The sequence below is a fragment of the Nothobranchius furzeri genome, chromosome 8, assembly GCF_043380555.1.
Source record: "Nothobranchius furzeri strain GRZ-AD chromosome 8, NfurGRZ-RIMD1, whole genome shotgun sequence".
NCBI classification, from domain to species: domain Eukaryota; kingdom Metazoa; phylum Chordata; class Actinopteri; order Cyprinodontiformes; family Nothobranchiidae; genus Nothobranchius; species Nothobranchius furzeri.
Genome location: NC_091748.1, coordinates 58,806,936 through 58,824,224, shown reverse-complemented (window position 1 = coordinate 58,824,224; position 17,289 = coordinate 58,806,936). Strand labels below are relative to the sequence as shown.

Here is a 17,289-nt window from a genome sequence, read left to right as displayed (position 1 = left end):
CATTTCTTATAAGAAAGACGTATAACTCCACTGCACAGGTCCACAATATGAGTACCAAATAAAGAAAACAAAACAGAGACAACGTACCGATCTCCGATGCGCTGCTGGTGTTGTCATGGCAACCAACACAAACATTTCAACGTCAGTTACAATAAGTGACAACTAATGAAAACTCCAAATTTGGTATCTCAAAAAATTAGAATATTCTGAAAAGGCTGAATATAGAAGACACCTGCTGCCACTCTAATCAGCTGATTTACTCAAAACACCTGCAAAGGCCTTTAAAAGGTCCCTCAGTCTTGTTTTGAAGGCACCACAATCATGGGGAAGACTTCTGACTTAACAGCTGTCCAAAAGACAATCATTGACACCTTGCACAAGGAGGGCAAGACACAAAAGGTGATTGCTAAAGAAGCTGGCTGTTCGCAGAGCTCTGTGTCCAAGCACATTAACAGACAGGCGAAGGGACGGAAAAAATGTGGTAGAAAAAAGTGTACAAGCTCTAGGGATAACCGCACCCTGCAGAGAATTGTGACGACAAACCCATTCAAAAATGTGGGGGAGATCCACAAAGAGTGGACTGCAGCTGGAGTCAGCGCTTCAAGAACCACCACGAGGAGACTCATGAAAGACATGGGATTCAGGTGTCGCATTCCGTGTGTCAAGCCACTCTTGAACAAGAAACAGCGCAAGAAGCGTCTCGCCTGGGCCAAGGACAAAAAGGACTGGACTGATGCTGAGTGGTCCAAAGTTATGTTTTCTGATGAAAGCAAGTTCTGCATTTCCTTTGGAAATCAAGGACCCAGAGTCTGGAGGAAGAGCGGAGAAGCACAGAATCCACGTTGCATGAGGTCCAGTGTAAAGTTTCCACCGTCAGTGATGGTGTGGGGTGCCATGTCATCTGCCGGTGTTGGCCCACTCTGTTTCCTGAGGTCCAGGGTCAATGCAGCCGTCTACCAGGAAGTTTTAGAGCACTTCATGCTTCCTGCTGCTGACCAACTTTATGGGGATGCAGACTTCACCTTTCAACAGGACTTGGCACCTGCACACAGTGCCAAAACCACCAGCACCTGGTTCAAGGACCATGGTATCCCTGTCCTTGATTGGCCAGCAAACTCGCCTGACCTTAACCCCATAGAAAATCTATGGGGTATTGTGAAGCGGAGGATGCAATACGCTAGACCCAACAATGCAGAGGAGCTGAAGACGACTATCAGAGCAACCTGGGCTCTCATAACACCTGAGCAGTGCCACAGACTGATCGAGTCCATGCCACGCCGCATTACTGCAGTTATTGAGGCAAAAGGAGCCCCGACTAAGTATTGAGTGCTATACATGCACATTCTTTTCATGTTCATTCTTTTCAGTTGGCCAACATTAGAGAAACAAACATTTTTTCATTGGCCTTTAGAATATTCTAATTTTCTGAGATACCAGATTTGATGTTTTCATTGGTTGTCACCTATAAATATCAAAATTAAACGTAATAAACATCGGAAATACATTGGTCTGTGTGCATTGCATGAATATAATGTACAAGTTTCACGTTTTGAATGGAATTACTGAAATATTTTCAACCTTTTGATGATATTCTAATTTACTGGCCAGCACCTGTATGGAACTGGTTTGGTTTTTCACCAGATGACAAAGAGCAGCGAAACGTCATTTGCAAGGAGAGCGTCAAGGCAAGTGATGGCAACACCACAAACGTGTTTAATCACTTGAAAAGAAGGCATCCCAAACAATACAATGAGAGCCAGCTGGCAGCTAAAGCTAAAAAGTCTGCGGCTACAGCGGCTAGTGCTTCTTCCAGGCAGTAAACGCTAACAAACACTCACAAAACTCACTCCTTACGACAGAGACAGCAGACGATGGAACAGCGTGACAGATGCAGTGACGTACCACTTGGTTAAAGATTTGTGTCCCGTGCGAACAGTAGGAGTGGGATTTAAGAAAATAATAAAAACATTGGATCCGCTCTACGAGTTTTACAGCCACAAGTATTTTTCAAACACCGCCATTCCACGCATGTACGCTGAAAGCAAAGTGAGAGTTGCAGAAAATATTCAGAATGCGCAGTTATTTGCTACCACAAGCGATCTCTGGTCCAGCCGCACATCAGAGCCATATTTGAGCTTAACTATCCACTACATGAGCAACTGGGAGCTACATAGTATTTGAACAAGTTAATGTTTGCACAATACGTTTGCAATTGACATGTTTGCACTTTAAATATGTTTACGATTTTAATTTATGTTAAGTTACTTGAAAAACGAGAAAAACTGATTTTTGTAATAGTTTCTCTCAGGGCTTTTATCATCTTTGGTGTGAGTTTAAAATATGTGTGTTAGCACTGTGTTGATTATCCCTAATATGAATAAATGTTTATTTATTCAATGTTTCTCTTCTTTAATACGCAATTGAAGTTATGCTATTCATGGATAAAAAATCGTGATAAAATCGAAATCGTGATAAATATTGGAAAAATCGTGATATTCTATTTTTGCCATATCGCCCAGTCCTAGGACGTAGTCACTGTTCGCAATTTGAGAGCTTGCAGGGTTGCCAAGTCTGCCCTAGCTAACTCTGATGAGCCGGCATTTGTAATTCAACACCGGCTGGCAAAAAGCTCCTGAGATGTGGACAGTATGTTAGCCAGTAAAAGGAGCAGTCCAGACATTATTTCTTGTAACCCTAAGAAGTCACATCATCCTTTTGTTTTACTCTAAAGTTAGCTTTCCAGGAGCACTGCTCAGAGTAACTCAGACCGGTGCAGCTCAGCCCGACCACAGTTTCGTTATTTGCCCTGTACTTTCGCCCTATTTTTAGTCTCTGCTCCGTTGAGGTACCTGGCAAGGCTGAGTCGGGCCGGTATCGTGGTTCTAGCCTCTGATTTGCTAGGGGGCGGAGTCGCTGGTTGCTCTAGAGTTTTCTGCCTTCTGTTTCACTGCCTGCAGCCATTTCCTGGAGCCATAAAACTTAGCAAAATGCAACACCACCATTCTTCAACGGCGTTGTGTTTCTGTGGGGCATACAGGCCACCTTACGCTGTTTACTGATCACCTCATGCTATTTTTGTTATGCGTAAAAATTACCTATTCTATTCTATACCTAAATGCCATTACTCCCAACACTGCTTGTCATCTAGAATCTGGCGCTTGTCCCAAACTGACAGCATCCATGAAGCTCATGGAACAGGATTGAAAGAGTCATTTGTGTATTTTGACAATGGACTGCAGTACCCAAATCTAACCACAGGATGTCGGTCTTACTTCATACTTACATAATGCACCTTTAAAATGACAGAGCCCTGAAGCAGCTCATTCTGAAAGGTACTGAAAATGTCAAGAATAAGACTGCTGAAATCACTTTATGTGAAAGGGATTTAGTGTAAAGATCAAACTTGTAATTTTGTGTTTAACTTTTTATTGTCTTATTTATTTTTCCCTTGTTTTATAGTTTATTTTAGAGCTGTAATGATAATAGAGGGTAAATTGGGTTAAGTAAATAGCTTGAAAAGCTATTTATATTATTACCACTACTTGTGACCAATAAGTGGTGATACTCTACACTTGTCAGAAGATTCTATGATTATTTTATTCATTAAGGGATCGTACACACTTCGCTTTGATTCAAGAAACAGTTAGGTTTATAAACAAAGGTAAGAAGTTATTTTACAAACACTTAAGACTTGACAAATGGTTTAAACTATTATTTACTGTGAGTGGATGTGACTAAGATGGTGTCTAGAACCTATGTGTGAATATTGTATTCAGAATCTCCGTTCTCAGAGCTGAGTTCTGGATGGAAAAAATTTGGTTTGCAAACTATAATAAAGATGTTATTATCATAAACACATTCAGACACTATCTGTGTGTCTACTTTACCCGGATTAAGAGACCCTCTTGGTGGATCCGAAAATGAGAGGTCGGATGACCGCTGGCACCGGAGGTCTGTAGAGGGCCGAGGTGCCGTTCTTTCAGTCCGGAGATGTCTCTCGGGTCGCGACAGATGGATGAAACCGAGCGTCTGAAAAATAACTCTGAAGGAGTTTGTAGTCAGCTTTGTTGTGCAGGAAAATATCTTGTTGTTCAGCTTCGCAGGTGCGAAAAGGGTTTAAGGTTTTGACGACGTGTCGAAATCCTTCTGGTTAGAGAGGCTTTCGCTCAGATAGCCGGTCTGAAGCTTTTCTCTAGAACTGACTAATTACCCAAAGCCATCTGGTTTTAAAGAATTGATATTATGTTTTGGCCAGCCAATCAGGGGCTGACAAGTTTGAGAGATGTTACCAAACATCACAGAGACACACCCTCTATGATGGAGACTCCGAATCTAGGCAAAAGATTTACGTATGTGTCAGGCATTAACTTAACTTTACTTGTGAGTGCAAATGTTATGACCTCATCAAGTAAACATACTAAAACAATCATTGAGCACAGATTAATAAAACATTTCATTATTTATAATTAGCCATTGCAATATTTAATGATTATCTTTAATTATAAAATCTTCTTTCTCTTCTTCATCTGGGAATAAAGGAGTTTATTTTAAACAGTTCCTCTGTGATGGACCTTGGAGGAGAAAATGTTTATTGTTTATCATTTATTATCTCTGCAGTCCAGCTGATGTGAGGAAGTAGGCTCTGATTAAAGGGACTACATGCAGACTTCGAGTCTCCTGCGAGGGGAACAGATAGTAGGATGTGTCATAGCCAGGGTAAGTTGACCTGGCTGTGCATTTGACCTGTGGGATCTCAAAATCAGGCCATTTCGTGACGTTACAGAGCTTTTGGTTCATTTATTTTAATACAACCTGCATTTCTATTACGGTACTCTTCATTTGGTTTTGACCTCTTGTTACATAATTGCTCTCTTATCAGTTTAGTCCGTTAGTGTTTAGTTGCATTCTCAGCTCATTTCAGTTTAAACGTGGTCGTTAAACTCCTGTATTTATCTGCTGGTTTTGCAATTGAGTTCTGTAACCACCATCAGCCTCCATTTCACATAAACATTAAAGAAACAGATGTAAATAGTTCAAAAGTTTTCCAGGAATTCCTGGATTCCTGGAAGCATCAATCAAAGTGTTCTCTGTGCGCCTTTGAAATGATCCAGAGTGGGAGTGAGTGGGATGTTTATCCCAGGGGAAAATAATTATCCACTTTCCTAATGGGAGTTCCCAGTGCCAGGTACTGATACCAGTACCGTGACTCAGCATAGCTGCTATGACCATCATCAGCTAGAAAAAGGTTTAGGAGTATGAGAGGAAGTCCTTTGTCCTACACTCTTTTAGTAAATCTCTTTTCCAGTAAGGAACTTTTCAGGTCAACCTTTTAAACTTAATCATTTTTCCTGACATGTGATCTGTGTTCCCTTTGACCTCTGCAGTTTGTAAAAAATTAACATGACATCATATATCGTTGCTGAAAAAGTTTGGCGTTTATTGAATGGCTGCAAAATTATTGGTTTATGTCATCAATTAATATCTAATGGGCCATTCCCATCTGTACCGGGTCGGCCCGGGCCGGGTAGCCCCAGTCGGCCCCAGCCTGGCCCGGTTGATTCCACACATCCTTGCCTTAAGCCCATGTGGGCTGATTCTACCCACCAATCAGAGGCTTGCTCTAATGGAAGGTGTGAATTTGCTGTCAGCAGTGGGTGTGTTGGCCCTGGTCGGCCTGAAGCAGACCCCCTCGAGAAGAGGGCTGAGAATGAGCCTTGTTTGGCCCGGGAAAATACCAGGCCACCCAGATATGTAAACAACCTACGCTACCCGGCCCGGGCCGACCCGGTACAGATGGGAATGGCCCATAATATATATGGTCAAAGAAACAATTGGCAGGTAAAAAATGCTAACCTTGCATGGCCAGACATGCTGTTCATAATTTTAATTTCATTATGAAATAAAAAATCATTGCTCACAGTTTTCACTTTTGATTTAAGTATAAAAGCAGCTTTTCTGGTTTTCCTTCCAAAGTGCTTGTTTTTGCCAGAGTTAAAATGTGAAGTTAAACTGTGGATCTGTTAATATAATGTCTTGTTTTCTTTGGAAAAGGCCACTTCCCAAATGCGTCCAACCTACAAGTAGACTGTTCACAGTGGAAAAGGTTATTAGGGATTGTTGAGATGTAAGTTTTATCATCATCACCTCCTTATTATGTGAGATCATTAGTCATCGGATAAGCTTCTAGTTTCTATATCCTGGTAAAAAAGTTCAATACACAATAAACTGAGTTTATTCTTCTCAGAGCACAAAGAATCCTGATGATTGTCATAAAGTAGTCCCAATATCCAAATAAGAGGAGTGTAGCAAATAAATGTTGAGTTTGATTTCCAGCTCCGAACGTTTTTGTTTTCTCTGAAACCCATCTGCACATTTCTGTCCTCCAATTGTTTGTCTTAGGGATAAATGCAGACTAACAAGCAAACAGGAAACCCTCCAGACCACATGCAAATATTAGTTTAGTAAAAGTGCACTTCTACAGTTCCTGTGTCAACAGATGAGTAAATATTGCTTTCTGTTAAACCACCTGGAATAGAACAAACTGGAGGATGAGAACGCAGACTTTTCTTTATTGGATAAAACTTTTTTTTTTATCTAGGTTAATCATTACAGGGATATACTTTTATAACAATGTGAAGATTAAAATACCATCTTCTTCAGTCTGTTTTAATGTAATTTAATCTAATCGTCAGACTTCTGATTTTTCCCACAAGATCAAGTCCAGCTGAACATGTCTGAATGATGGAGATTAGGCCTTTGTGTGTAGTGATGATGTACAAACACTCCATCCAACATCTGCAGGAAAGTTTAGGTTTGTGTTTGTGTGAAAGTTCCTCATCGGTACGTTCCTGTGACAGTCTGACCTTCTGAACCAGAACCAGCAGGAGAACCATAGAGCTGTGTAAGAACACCGTTTAAACACTTAGATGTACCCAACATTTATCATTAGATGCTTCTTTACGTTAATGAAGATCTGGCTTCCCTTTCCAGCTTATCCAGGTCAAGATTGTTGGATCAGCAACCCCAACAATCAGTCTAAACTGTCTTCTCCTCAGAAACTTTGACTTGCTTCACAGGTAGCACCCTAACCTAAAGATAGAGCCCCACCAGCGCATCCCGGGTCGACCAGGGGGCCTCCTTCCAGCAGGACATTGCTGAAACAACTCCCTCGGGATGCATCTCAGAGACATCCTAACCAAATACCCAAACTATCTTTGCTGATTCCTCACAATATGGATAAGCTACTCTAGTCTGTGTCTCCCAGGCATCCAAGCTCCTCACCATCACCCAGCCAGAGGGAATCTCATTTCCACCTGTATTCATAATACTTTATTTAGGTGTTTACCCCAAGCTCATGACTGTAGGTGAGGATTGGGATCAAGATCGACAGTAACAGATCGCTTCAGCTTCCACATCACTGCAGATGCTGTCCGGAGTTGTCTGTTGATCTCCTGCTGCCTCCTTCCCTCACTTATGAAAAGACCCAGAGATTCTTAAATTCCTCCACTTTAGGTTGGATCTCTGGCAATCTACCCTTTTCTGATCAAGAGCTGTGGCCTCGGATTTGGGGTTGGTAATCCTCATCCCAGCTCTTTCACACTCTGCTGCAGTCCTCTCCAAATAGAGGTGAAGGTCATAGTTTGATGAAGCAGACCATGTCAGCAACAGCAGAGATGAGATGCTCCTGCCACCAAAGAGCCATCAACTCCAGGTTACCTCTTAGGAAATGGTCATGAGACTTCTTCCGAGCCACAAATTGTGTTGATTGGTTGGGAAAACTCCTGTGCCATCTCCAGCATCAAACTCCATGGGTTTTGAGTATTTTGTGTGTGTGTGTGTGTGTGTGGGGGGGGGGGGGGGGGGGGGGAGCGCCTTGGGGGTTGTCGAAACCTAAGAAGGTGCTATACAAATACAGGCCGTTTACCATTTACACAGTCTTATTTATTATTAGATTTAGACTTTTAACCATCTTTCTTGACTTAAGGTACTAAAGTCAATAATTACATTTGTTCAGTTTGATGAGAAACAGGCTCTCCTTAATTGCCTTTATGGCAGCTTTTGAAGAAAAAAAGTATTTTTGGATAATAGCATCATTGCAGCAGCACTTACTTATGTACATACATACCTGTGAATCACAGAAGAGGCCTGGAGAAGCATGCTAATTTGCATTTAACTTGGCACACCATCACACCCACATCAGACACTTCCCTGAGATTGGCAAGATGGTCCAACAGCTTACCATGAGGGCAGAGGGAGGGCTCAGACTGAGACGTGATTATTTGCCTCTACAGGTGCTTCTTTGAAATGATGCAGAAGGAAAAATGTGCTCATGAGGTACAGGATGTACAGTGAGTAAATGTGCTTGTAGAGTTGCTTTTACAGGCAGGCCTGGAATGTTTCTCACTTAGTCTCTCTCAGTCATCATTACTGCTCATTCCTCTCTAGGGTTGAGGGGTGCTAGTCCCTATAGTCAGCTTTCACTGGGCAAGAGGCAGGAGACCCCTGGGCTGGTCACCAGTCCATCACAGGAACACAGAATGCAAAACCATTCACACACTCGCATTTAGGGACAATTAGAGTCTCCAATTAACCCAATAATGCATGTTTTTGGTCTGTGGGAGAGAACAGGAGTTCCCAGAGAAAATCCACTCAGGCGCTATAAATATGCTTCCAACTGATAAAATCATTGTACAGCATGGGATAAACATCCACTGTTATGCTGACGATACTCAGTTATATCTATCCATTAACCCTGATGAACCTAATCGGTCAGGTAGATTACAGGCTTGTCTTGAAGACATAAAACATTGGATGACTCTAAACTTTCTGCTTTTAAATGAAGACAAGACAGAAGTTCAGATCTTTGGACCAGAACTTCAGAAAAGGAAAGTGCTTAGTCAATCACCTGACTTGAATGGCATCAAATTAGTCTCAGAGAACAAAGTATGGAACCTTGGTGTTATCTTTGACCAGGACATGTCATTCAAATCCCACATTAAACAGGTTTGTAGGATTTCCTTCTTCCACCTTCGGAATATTGCTAAGATCAGAAGCATCCTTTCCATGAGTGATGCTAAAAACTAGTTCATGCATTTATTACATCAAGATTGGATAACTGTATTTCATTACTATCAGGAAGTCCACAGAATGTAGTTAAAAGTCTTCAGCTTGTCCAAAATGCTGCAGCTAGAGTTCTGATGAGAATTAAAAAAAGAGATCATATCTCTCCTGTCTTAGCTTCAATACGATGGCTACCTGTTAATTTCAGAATCCTCCTTTTTACATATAAAGCGCTTAATAACCACGCTCCATCATACATACCTGATTGTTCCATATGTCCCTAACAGAGCACTTTGCTCTCAGACTGCAGGTTTACTGGTGGCTCCTAGAATATCTAAAAAATGGGATGGGAGTGTGTGTGTGTGTGTGTGTGTGTGTGTGTGTGTGTGTGTGTGTGTGTGTGTGTGTGTGTGTGTGTGTGTGTGTGTGTGTGTGTGTGTGTGTCTGTATCCTCTGGAGGTTTCTTCTTGTTAAAAGGGAGTTTTCCTCTCCACTGTGGCTGCATGCTTGCTTAGTATGAGGATTGCTGTAAAGACACTGGCACCTGTCAGTGACTTGATGCAACCTGCTGGGTTCTTCATACATGAAACTTTTTACTGATTGACTTAATGGCCTGAACTGTAATAATAATAATAATAATAATAATAATAATAATAATGCATTGAACTTATATAGTGCTTTTCAAGACCCCCAAAGACCCACACACTCTCACATTCACACACTGCTAGTGATGGTAAGCTACTTGTAGCCACAGCCACCCTGGGGCGGTCTGACAGAGGCGAGGCTGCCATTTGGCGCCGTCGGCCCCTCTGACCACCACTAACACAGGCAAGTTGGGTGAAGTGTCTTGCCCAAGGACACGACAGCAGGATGCCCCTGGCAGGAGCTGGAATCGAACCCATGACCCTCCGATCATGAGGCAACCCGCTCTACCACCTGAGCTACTGCTGCCCCAACTGTATTGGGAATGTTTATTTTGTGAAGTTCCTTGAGATGACTCTTGTTGTGATTTGGCGCTATATAAATAAATCGAATCGAATTGAACTGAATTGAAGAGCATATAGTCTCTGTGCAGAAAGGCCTAGCTGGGATTTGAACCTGTGTATAACAATGCTACCATGCAGCATTTAAGATATCACTGTGATGTAAACTCTTGTATATTAAAGTTAAAGCTAGCATGGCACACAGGTACAATATTGTAAATATTGCCAACAGCTATTTTCAAGGATTTTTTAAACAGATAAAGTATGAGTGCACTAGAAGCACTTTTTATTTATGTAATTGGTGCACATGAAAATCCTCAATAAAAATGATTCAATTTGGACCTGAATTTCATGAAAATGCTGAAATGTTCCAGCAGAAATGCAGATGCGTGTAAGTTTGAGGTGTATTCCATGTTCTCCTCTGTCATTTTGATTTACATTTACATTGACGTTTGCAGCTTGTACTGGTTTCCATTACAATATTCAGTGTAAAAGCAGCCTCACCTTAAACCTCTGATTGATTTGTGCTCTGTTATCCTGAGGGTGCCTCTCTGTGAGCTCTGCGTGATACTCAAGCATCTGTTCCTAATTTATAGTCCTTGTGCTTTGGCCCTTACATTTTCACAGCTTAATCTGGTTAATCCCTCATGATTTATCTATCCATCTACTTAAAGTGCAGTTCTTTAAGGTGTATGTGTGAACTCAGTGCTGAGTGTGGGCCATCTTTGTTTATTTTTATAATTAATTCATTCAATTCAAAAGAGGCAAATTTTAAGAAAGATTCAACCTAATCTGGTTTTAGATGATCAGATTGTTGTATTTTGGGAAAAAATAAAAAAACTATTAATATTTATTCCTTTTTTAACCAGAACTTATCTGCCAGTTTAAACAAGTTAATTTAAATCCCCAAAGCACATGACTGAGTTATGTAGTCAGACTAGAAGTGGCTACATGCATTGTGTAGAGGGAGTGTGTTTTTCACATCTGCAGGGTTGATTGTTCCTTCGTGGAGGTGAGGCATCATTCCCAGATTTGTTATTTTGACTGGAGTCTTTTCAACCATTTGAGAAAAAATTTTACCTGACAAGCAAAGCCTGGCTCATCAGTCTTCTTCCTTCAGGAATCTCCTGCTTTGAAACATTTAGAATAAAAAAGCAAAATAGATCCAACAAACTGATTATTTGTTTCATCTCTTGCCTCCCTGTTGGCTTTCCCTGTTGAGTGTGTCCATGGCTCCAGCCAGGTGCTCTGAAAAGAAAAGTGCTCGTTTCCACTTCCTCTTCCAGAGTTAATCAGACATGTCCTCCTGGGCTTTCTCTTCTGCATTATGCAATTGCACACGCAGTATTGTTGATTTTTTTGCTTTCATCAGAGCTATTAATCAGTTTTCCGTAATCTGTTGAAAACCCAAACCTCGATTGTTGGTAAAATAAACAAGTTAAAAGGAGAATGAGAATGTCTAGCCTTGTTTAGTACACTCTAAGAAATGAAATGTTGAATTTACTTAGCCCAAGTTATGTCAGCTGGTTTCATCGACGCACTTATTAATGTATATTACTCTTTAGAGGTTTAGTGAAACCAGTTGCCATAACTTGGTTAAAGGAGTAGTTCACTCGTTTAAACAGTATATTCACAATAGTTTCCCATGAGGACAAAATGCATTTACTGATTTGTAATAAACGGTTACAAAACTTTCTCCATTCTCAAATGTTGTTGTTTCACACATTTACCTCTTCATTTGTTGCCAGTGATGAAAGGGAGTCTGATGTGCTTGTTATTTTAGCCTCATGGAGGGGCCCATCTGCTTGAACACTGCTGCTAACCACTTAAACATTCTCCCTCTCCTGATAATAACATTTGACTTTCTTTGACATGGAATGTGCTACTACTAGTTTACCCGTTTAATTATAGATTCACTAGGATAAATACAATAAATATAAGTAAATAATTAACAAATAGAATATTTACTAAGAATTCACAATGTTACCATAGAAACACTACTTGTTAATTATGTTGTGTGTGTGGATGTGTGTGTTTGTGTGGGTTGGTGTTGGTGTGTGTGTGTCTGCTCTGTCTTCTCAATCCCCAGTGAGTTGTGGCGGATGGCTGCTTATACTGAGCTAGGATCCTCTGGAGATTTTCCTCTCCACTGTTGCTGCATGCTTGCTTAGAATGAGGATTGCTGTAAAGACACTGGCACCTGTCAGTGGCTTGATGCAATTGGCTGGGTTCCTTATACAGGAAACTTTCTACTGATTGGCTTAATGAACTGACCTGTATTGGAATGTTTACAATGTGAAGGCCCTTGAGATGACTCTTGTTGTGATTTGGCGCTATATAAATAAACTGAATTTAATTGAAAACTTAAATTTTGCTAAAGTTTGCACTACCCAGGGCTTTTTGACCCTAATGGGCATCTTTTAGTAAGGTCTTACTCCAACACAACAACATTGTTTGCTTGCAACGATTTAGGTTTCTACTGCCCCCTATAACCAGGAAAAATACACACTGTCACTTTAAGTGAGTGGAAATCTGCTTCTGGTTTGAATCCGTATCCACCCGTCCATCCATCCATCCATCCATCCATCCATTTTCATTGGCTTATCCGGAGTTGGGTCGCGGGGGCAGTTGCCTTAGTCGAGAGGCCCAGACTTGAATCTGTATGCAAGTCGAAAAGTTTGAACAATCTCTGACAAAATGTCCCTGAAGAAGACATAACAGAAAAAAATCTGTCCTTGTGTTAAACCTGGTTCTCACAGCAGGATAGTCCGGCAGGTTTTTGATCCAATTCTCCCTTTCTGACCATCTTAAAGTTGTGCATGATTATCATAATGGCTCTAAAGATAATCCGATCAGATAATCCTACCATGTGTGGGGTGTTGCAAACAATCTGGACCACTCAGAAGCATGTCGGGGCCGCTCCGATCATAAATTCGAGCTTTCCAACATGTTGGATTGTCTTTGGATTTTCAGGGACAAATGAACATGCTGCCTGTTGAATGGGACATGTAGCCGGTAAGAAAGAGAGGAGATGGAAGCGTGCAGCACAATCCTTTTCCGCCATGTTCATTTACTTAAAAGTCACAGTTTTTTGGAGCAATGGTGATGAGTGAAAGCAGTTTGTGTAGTATTTGAAGAGTTGCTTCACACCACACACTGTAGGACAAAACTGATTCATCCATGACTTTATATCATGATGTGTGTGGTCGCTCATGCTTTAAAAATCATTCAGTAATTTCAAAATCCTGCTCCTGTTGCCACCTGCTCACATCCTCCTGCATATGACTTAATTCAGTCCCGTAACTGACTTGATTTAATTCGTTATTACCAGTGTTCTGAGTGTCAGAATAACATACAGATGCACCAGGAGGAAACTCAAACAAAAGGGAGCACAACTTTGTGCTATTTTACATGTAAATTTGAAAAGCTAAACTTTTTTACGTGAATCTGAAGGCGTTTGGTGAGCGGGAGTCTGCGTGTGATTAATGTGGCCTCTTTTACACGCTGAGACTTGAGTGGAACCTGAACGGAGGGGAGCCAGATATTATCTGATAACCGCATTCTTTACTTTTGAAGGAAAATAACCTTTTTATTTTAAGAGAAACGCAACCATTTAATATTTTTTTAGTTTGCATATTAATGTCTTAAGTGGCATTGCACTGTGCACAGTTGTAGCAATAAATAAAGCCCAGTAGATCTCATAACTACTTTGCACTGATAAATGCTGCAAGCTGCAGTCACATATATAATATTGAGGTGTCTATACTTATTGTTTGCTTAATCATAAAAATCACATTTTCCTTGTGGTATACTCACCCACCTTATATGAGGGTGTAAAGGTAATTACAATATTAACATTATTAGAAACTTGCAGAATATTGCACATTTCTGGTGGAAGTTATTTTACTTCAAGATGCTAACAAGGAAGGTCAGAAAATGAATTTTTATGTGAATAAATTTAATTCTGAATCATGTCATTATTGATTTTAAGGATTCACTTCCTGTCAAATTATTTTTATGTCTGTGTGAGACGCTGCTGTAGATGTGTGCATCAGGGAGCTGTGAAACAGCCCCAAACAGACGGCAGGTTTCCACATTATTCTGATCTTCAGATACTAGGGCTGTCGCGGTTGAGGAATTCCCCCTGCGGTGATTCAGGGTGGCTTAATATTGCGGTGTGCGATATTATCGCAGCACTTTTTTATTGCAGTACTATCTAAACATAATGTTTACACATTTAAAAAAGGTTAAAAATTGCCGTGCCTTCTTTAATAACACTTTACTGAATGCAGATCAAAGGGCAGTAACAACGCAGATCGCAGTAACGCTTGTTTCTCCGACAGTCGGAGTCCGACTGAACTTAAAAACAACAAAATTCAGGAGGTTAAACTTTTAAATGCAAATTTGGCTGCAGCATCTAACAAATAAGAAACAAGTCCCCATTTTGTTTAGTTGTTTAAAATCAAGCATAAAAAATTACATGTACCGGGCGCGCGCGCCGGGGGGCGGGCGCACTATCATTTCACTTTCACACACACGAATGACGGTGATTTATAGCTCGGTCACGTCCTTGTTACCTATAAGGAAAACCAGCATGTTAACTACGGTTTGAGAGAGGATCTGAGAGGGGCGGCAACATTTGCAGCAACACTGAAAACCCTCTCGGATGGTGCGCTCGTTGCACTAACACACACGTACTTGCGTGCGACTCTGGCGAGCAAAGGGAATCTCTCCCGTTTGTTGCTCCACCATGTCACGGGGGTTTTCTTTAGGGTGGATGCATTCCTCCTGCAGGTAGCGAGTGAGCTCCAGCTCGGCTCAAACTCTCTTTGGGACGGCTGCAGAAGCAGTGCTTGTCCGGGACTTCAGCAGGTCTCCGAGCGTTTATTTATTTATTTATTTGCCGCTGGTGGCAGCTCTGTCTCGGCCAAGGACTCTGGCTGCGCAGCAGCTGACGTACTGAAAACCAAAGCGCTCCCACAGGAGCGAAGTAACGTTTCGTTTTGATACCAGTGCAGCCATCCTTCTCAACATGCACCATTGAGTTGAACCAAGTTCAGTAATCGCGGTGGCGCATGATGCAGCGCGGTGGGCTTCTTCATATCGCGATATTTCATTTTTGCGGTTACCGCGACAGCCCTATCAGATACAATTATAATATGAAGAGAAATCAACAGAACGGTTTAACTTCCTCCAAAACAAACAGGAAAAGCTCCTTCTGCTGCTACTTCATCTCCATCACTTCACACTGTAAATAGTATTTGTGGTTGTGTGTTTTTGTTCGCCGCATTCCTCATCCAACAGACGGGTGGTGAACATTTCATCATCTCACGTCCAGCATCCACTAAGTTCATATGCTCCGAGAGCCAAAAGCAGATTTATTACATTAGCCTTAAAGATGGCCGCTCTTTTCATAACAGGATGTGGACGAGAACAGCACGTCCTCCTAAATCTGCTCCGTTTTTCTCCGTTCTGATGACACGACATTCAGATTAATGGCCTGAAGTTGACATCCAAGATCTTTTTGTCAAGTAGAAAAACTTCAAAGAAACGCCGGCTGATCCTCTGTTTGAACACATAAATTTGATTCTTTTATTTTGACACGTTTTTGCACATCAACCTACTCTTCTGTTCCTGTTAAAATTCCAAAAGTTAGTTTTTTTGTTCCAGTACTATGAAGATATTTAAATATCTGAATGATTTTATTGTGTTTTGTGTGAACTAAAATGCCAACAGTGTCTTTATTATTATTATTGTTATTACTGCATTGATGTCTTATTTACATCACTTTTTGTTTCTGTTTCTAGCTGCAGCAGCCGGAGAAGGCGGCAGCGGCGGCTCACACCTACTTCCAGGCCAATCCTGAGCATGTGGAAATGGGCCAAGACCTGGAGCAGTACAAAGACCTGCAGGGCGTTGAGGAGAATCACTTTGTGGACCGAGAAGCTCGTCCTCATCAGGTGAGATGGGAAACTTTCTTCTGCATCTTTGATCCCCCCCCCCCCTCCCCCCCCATATTTTTTATCAATTGTTTCCAGAAGGTCTGATTTTTCTACTTATGCTCTTTCCATAAGGAGGGAAGTGCAGCTGCTGTTTCTCTGTGAACGAGCTTTTGTGTTAATGATCCTCACAGTTTAATGACTGGAAACTCATTTAGGACTTTTATGACTTGTTGTGGTGAAACCCTGAATGCCAGAGAGTTTTGGCTGCTTTGTCTGCAGCTCCTGCTTTTTTCTCTCTATCTTTCTGCAGACGCACGCTCACATCCGAAGGCGTTATTGTTTTGATTTTGCATCAACAGGTTATGCATCAAATCTGTTTGATATGTTTCTCAGAGGTCAACAAAAACCACTTTACTCAAATGTTTTTTATTTTTTCCGTGAATGAAAGTGATTCTTGGTTCTCACCTTCATGTTTAGGCCAATGCTGCTGCTGTGTTCTCTAGAGGGCTTGTAAATCTAATAATCTGGTCAATTTAAAGTTATGTTATAACATCTGTCTCATTGCCTCGTGTGTTTACTAGAAGAGAAAGAATAAATCACGACAAATGTTTCTAACATAAAATAAGAAACATAAAATAAAAATAAGATCAAACTAAATAACAGTTGCCAATGCCAGTTTCTGTCTCCATAAAAAGCTAAATTAAATAGAAAATCAAAGGAAGGACCTCCACTTGAGAAGAAAATTAGATTCTGTGATTCAATTCTAAAAATGCGAGAGGTGACTAGAGGCTTTTTACGTTTCTACGCTGTGATTCCTCTCTCCATCCTGCAGTTCACCTTCACAAAAGCAGTGAAGTTTTACGACAGAGGAGACTACGAAGGAGCTGCTGCTCTGTTTGAGGACGCTCTGGTGGAATACTATAAAGCTGATGTGGAGTGTCGTGCCCTGTGCCAGGGGCCACAGGGGTTCGAGGGCCATGATCATCTCCGCTACCGTTACAGCCTGCATGAACTTGTGTCAGGTAAGATAGAACAAGAGTTCTGTCTCTCCAACTAGTTGAAAAGAACAAAGCAGCTCTTGAATTTGCGGTTAAGGTTTTTAGATCTTTGCACAAACTCCTTGTGCGTGTGAAACTGAGGTCACGCAGCTCGAGCCATCATTTAACACTCAAACACACACTGAGTGTGCGTGCATGCTTCTGTGTGCATGCATGTACTTGTGTGTGTGTGTGTGTGTGTGTGTGTGTGTGTGTGTGTGTGCGTGTGCGTGTGTGTGTGTGTGATTTGTTGATTTTAGGATTATT

At 41.3% G+C, this 17,289-nt stretch overlaps 1 protein-coding gene across 2 annotated transcripts in view; it reads left to right on the top strand.

Annotated features, from left to right (window-relative positions):
- p3h2 (prolyl 3-hydroxylase 2) overlaps positions 1-17,289 on the top strand; it is an 83,450-nt gene that overhangs the window by 53,760 nt on the left and 12,401 nt on the right. For both annotated transcript variants that reach the window (XM_015970571.3, XM_015970570.3), the window contains exons 2-3: positions 15,851-16,003; positions 16,818-17,007. In XM_015970571.3, the coding sequence (XP_015826057.3) occupies positions 15,851-16,003; positions 16,818-17,007 (343 nt within the window). The remainder of the gene's footprint in view (positions 1-15,850; positions 16,004-16,817; positions 17,008-17,289) is intronic.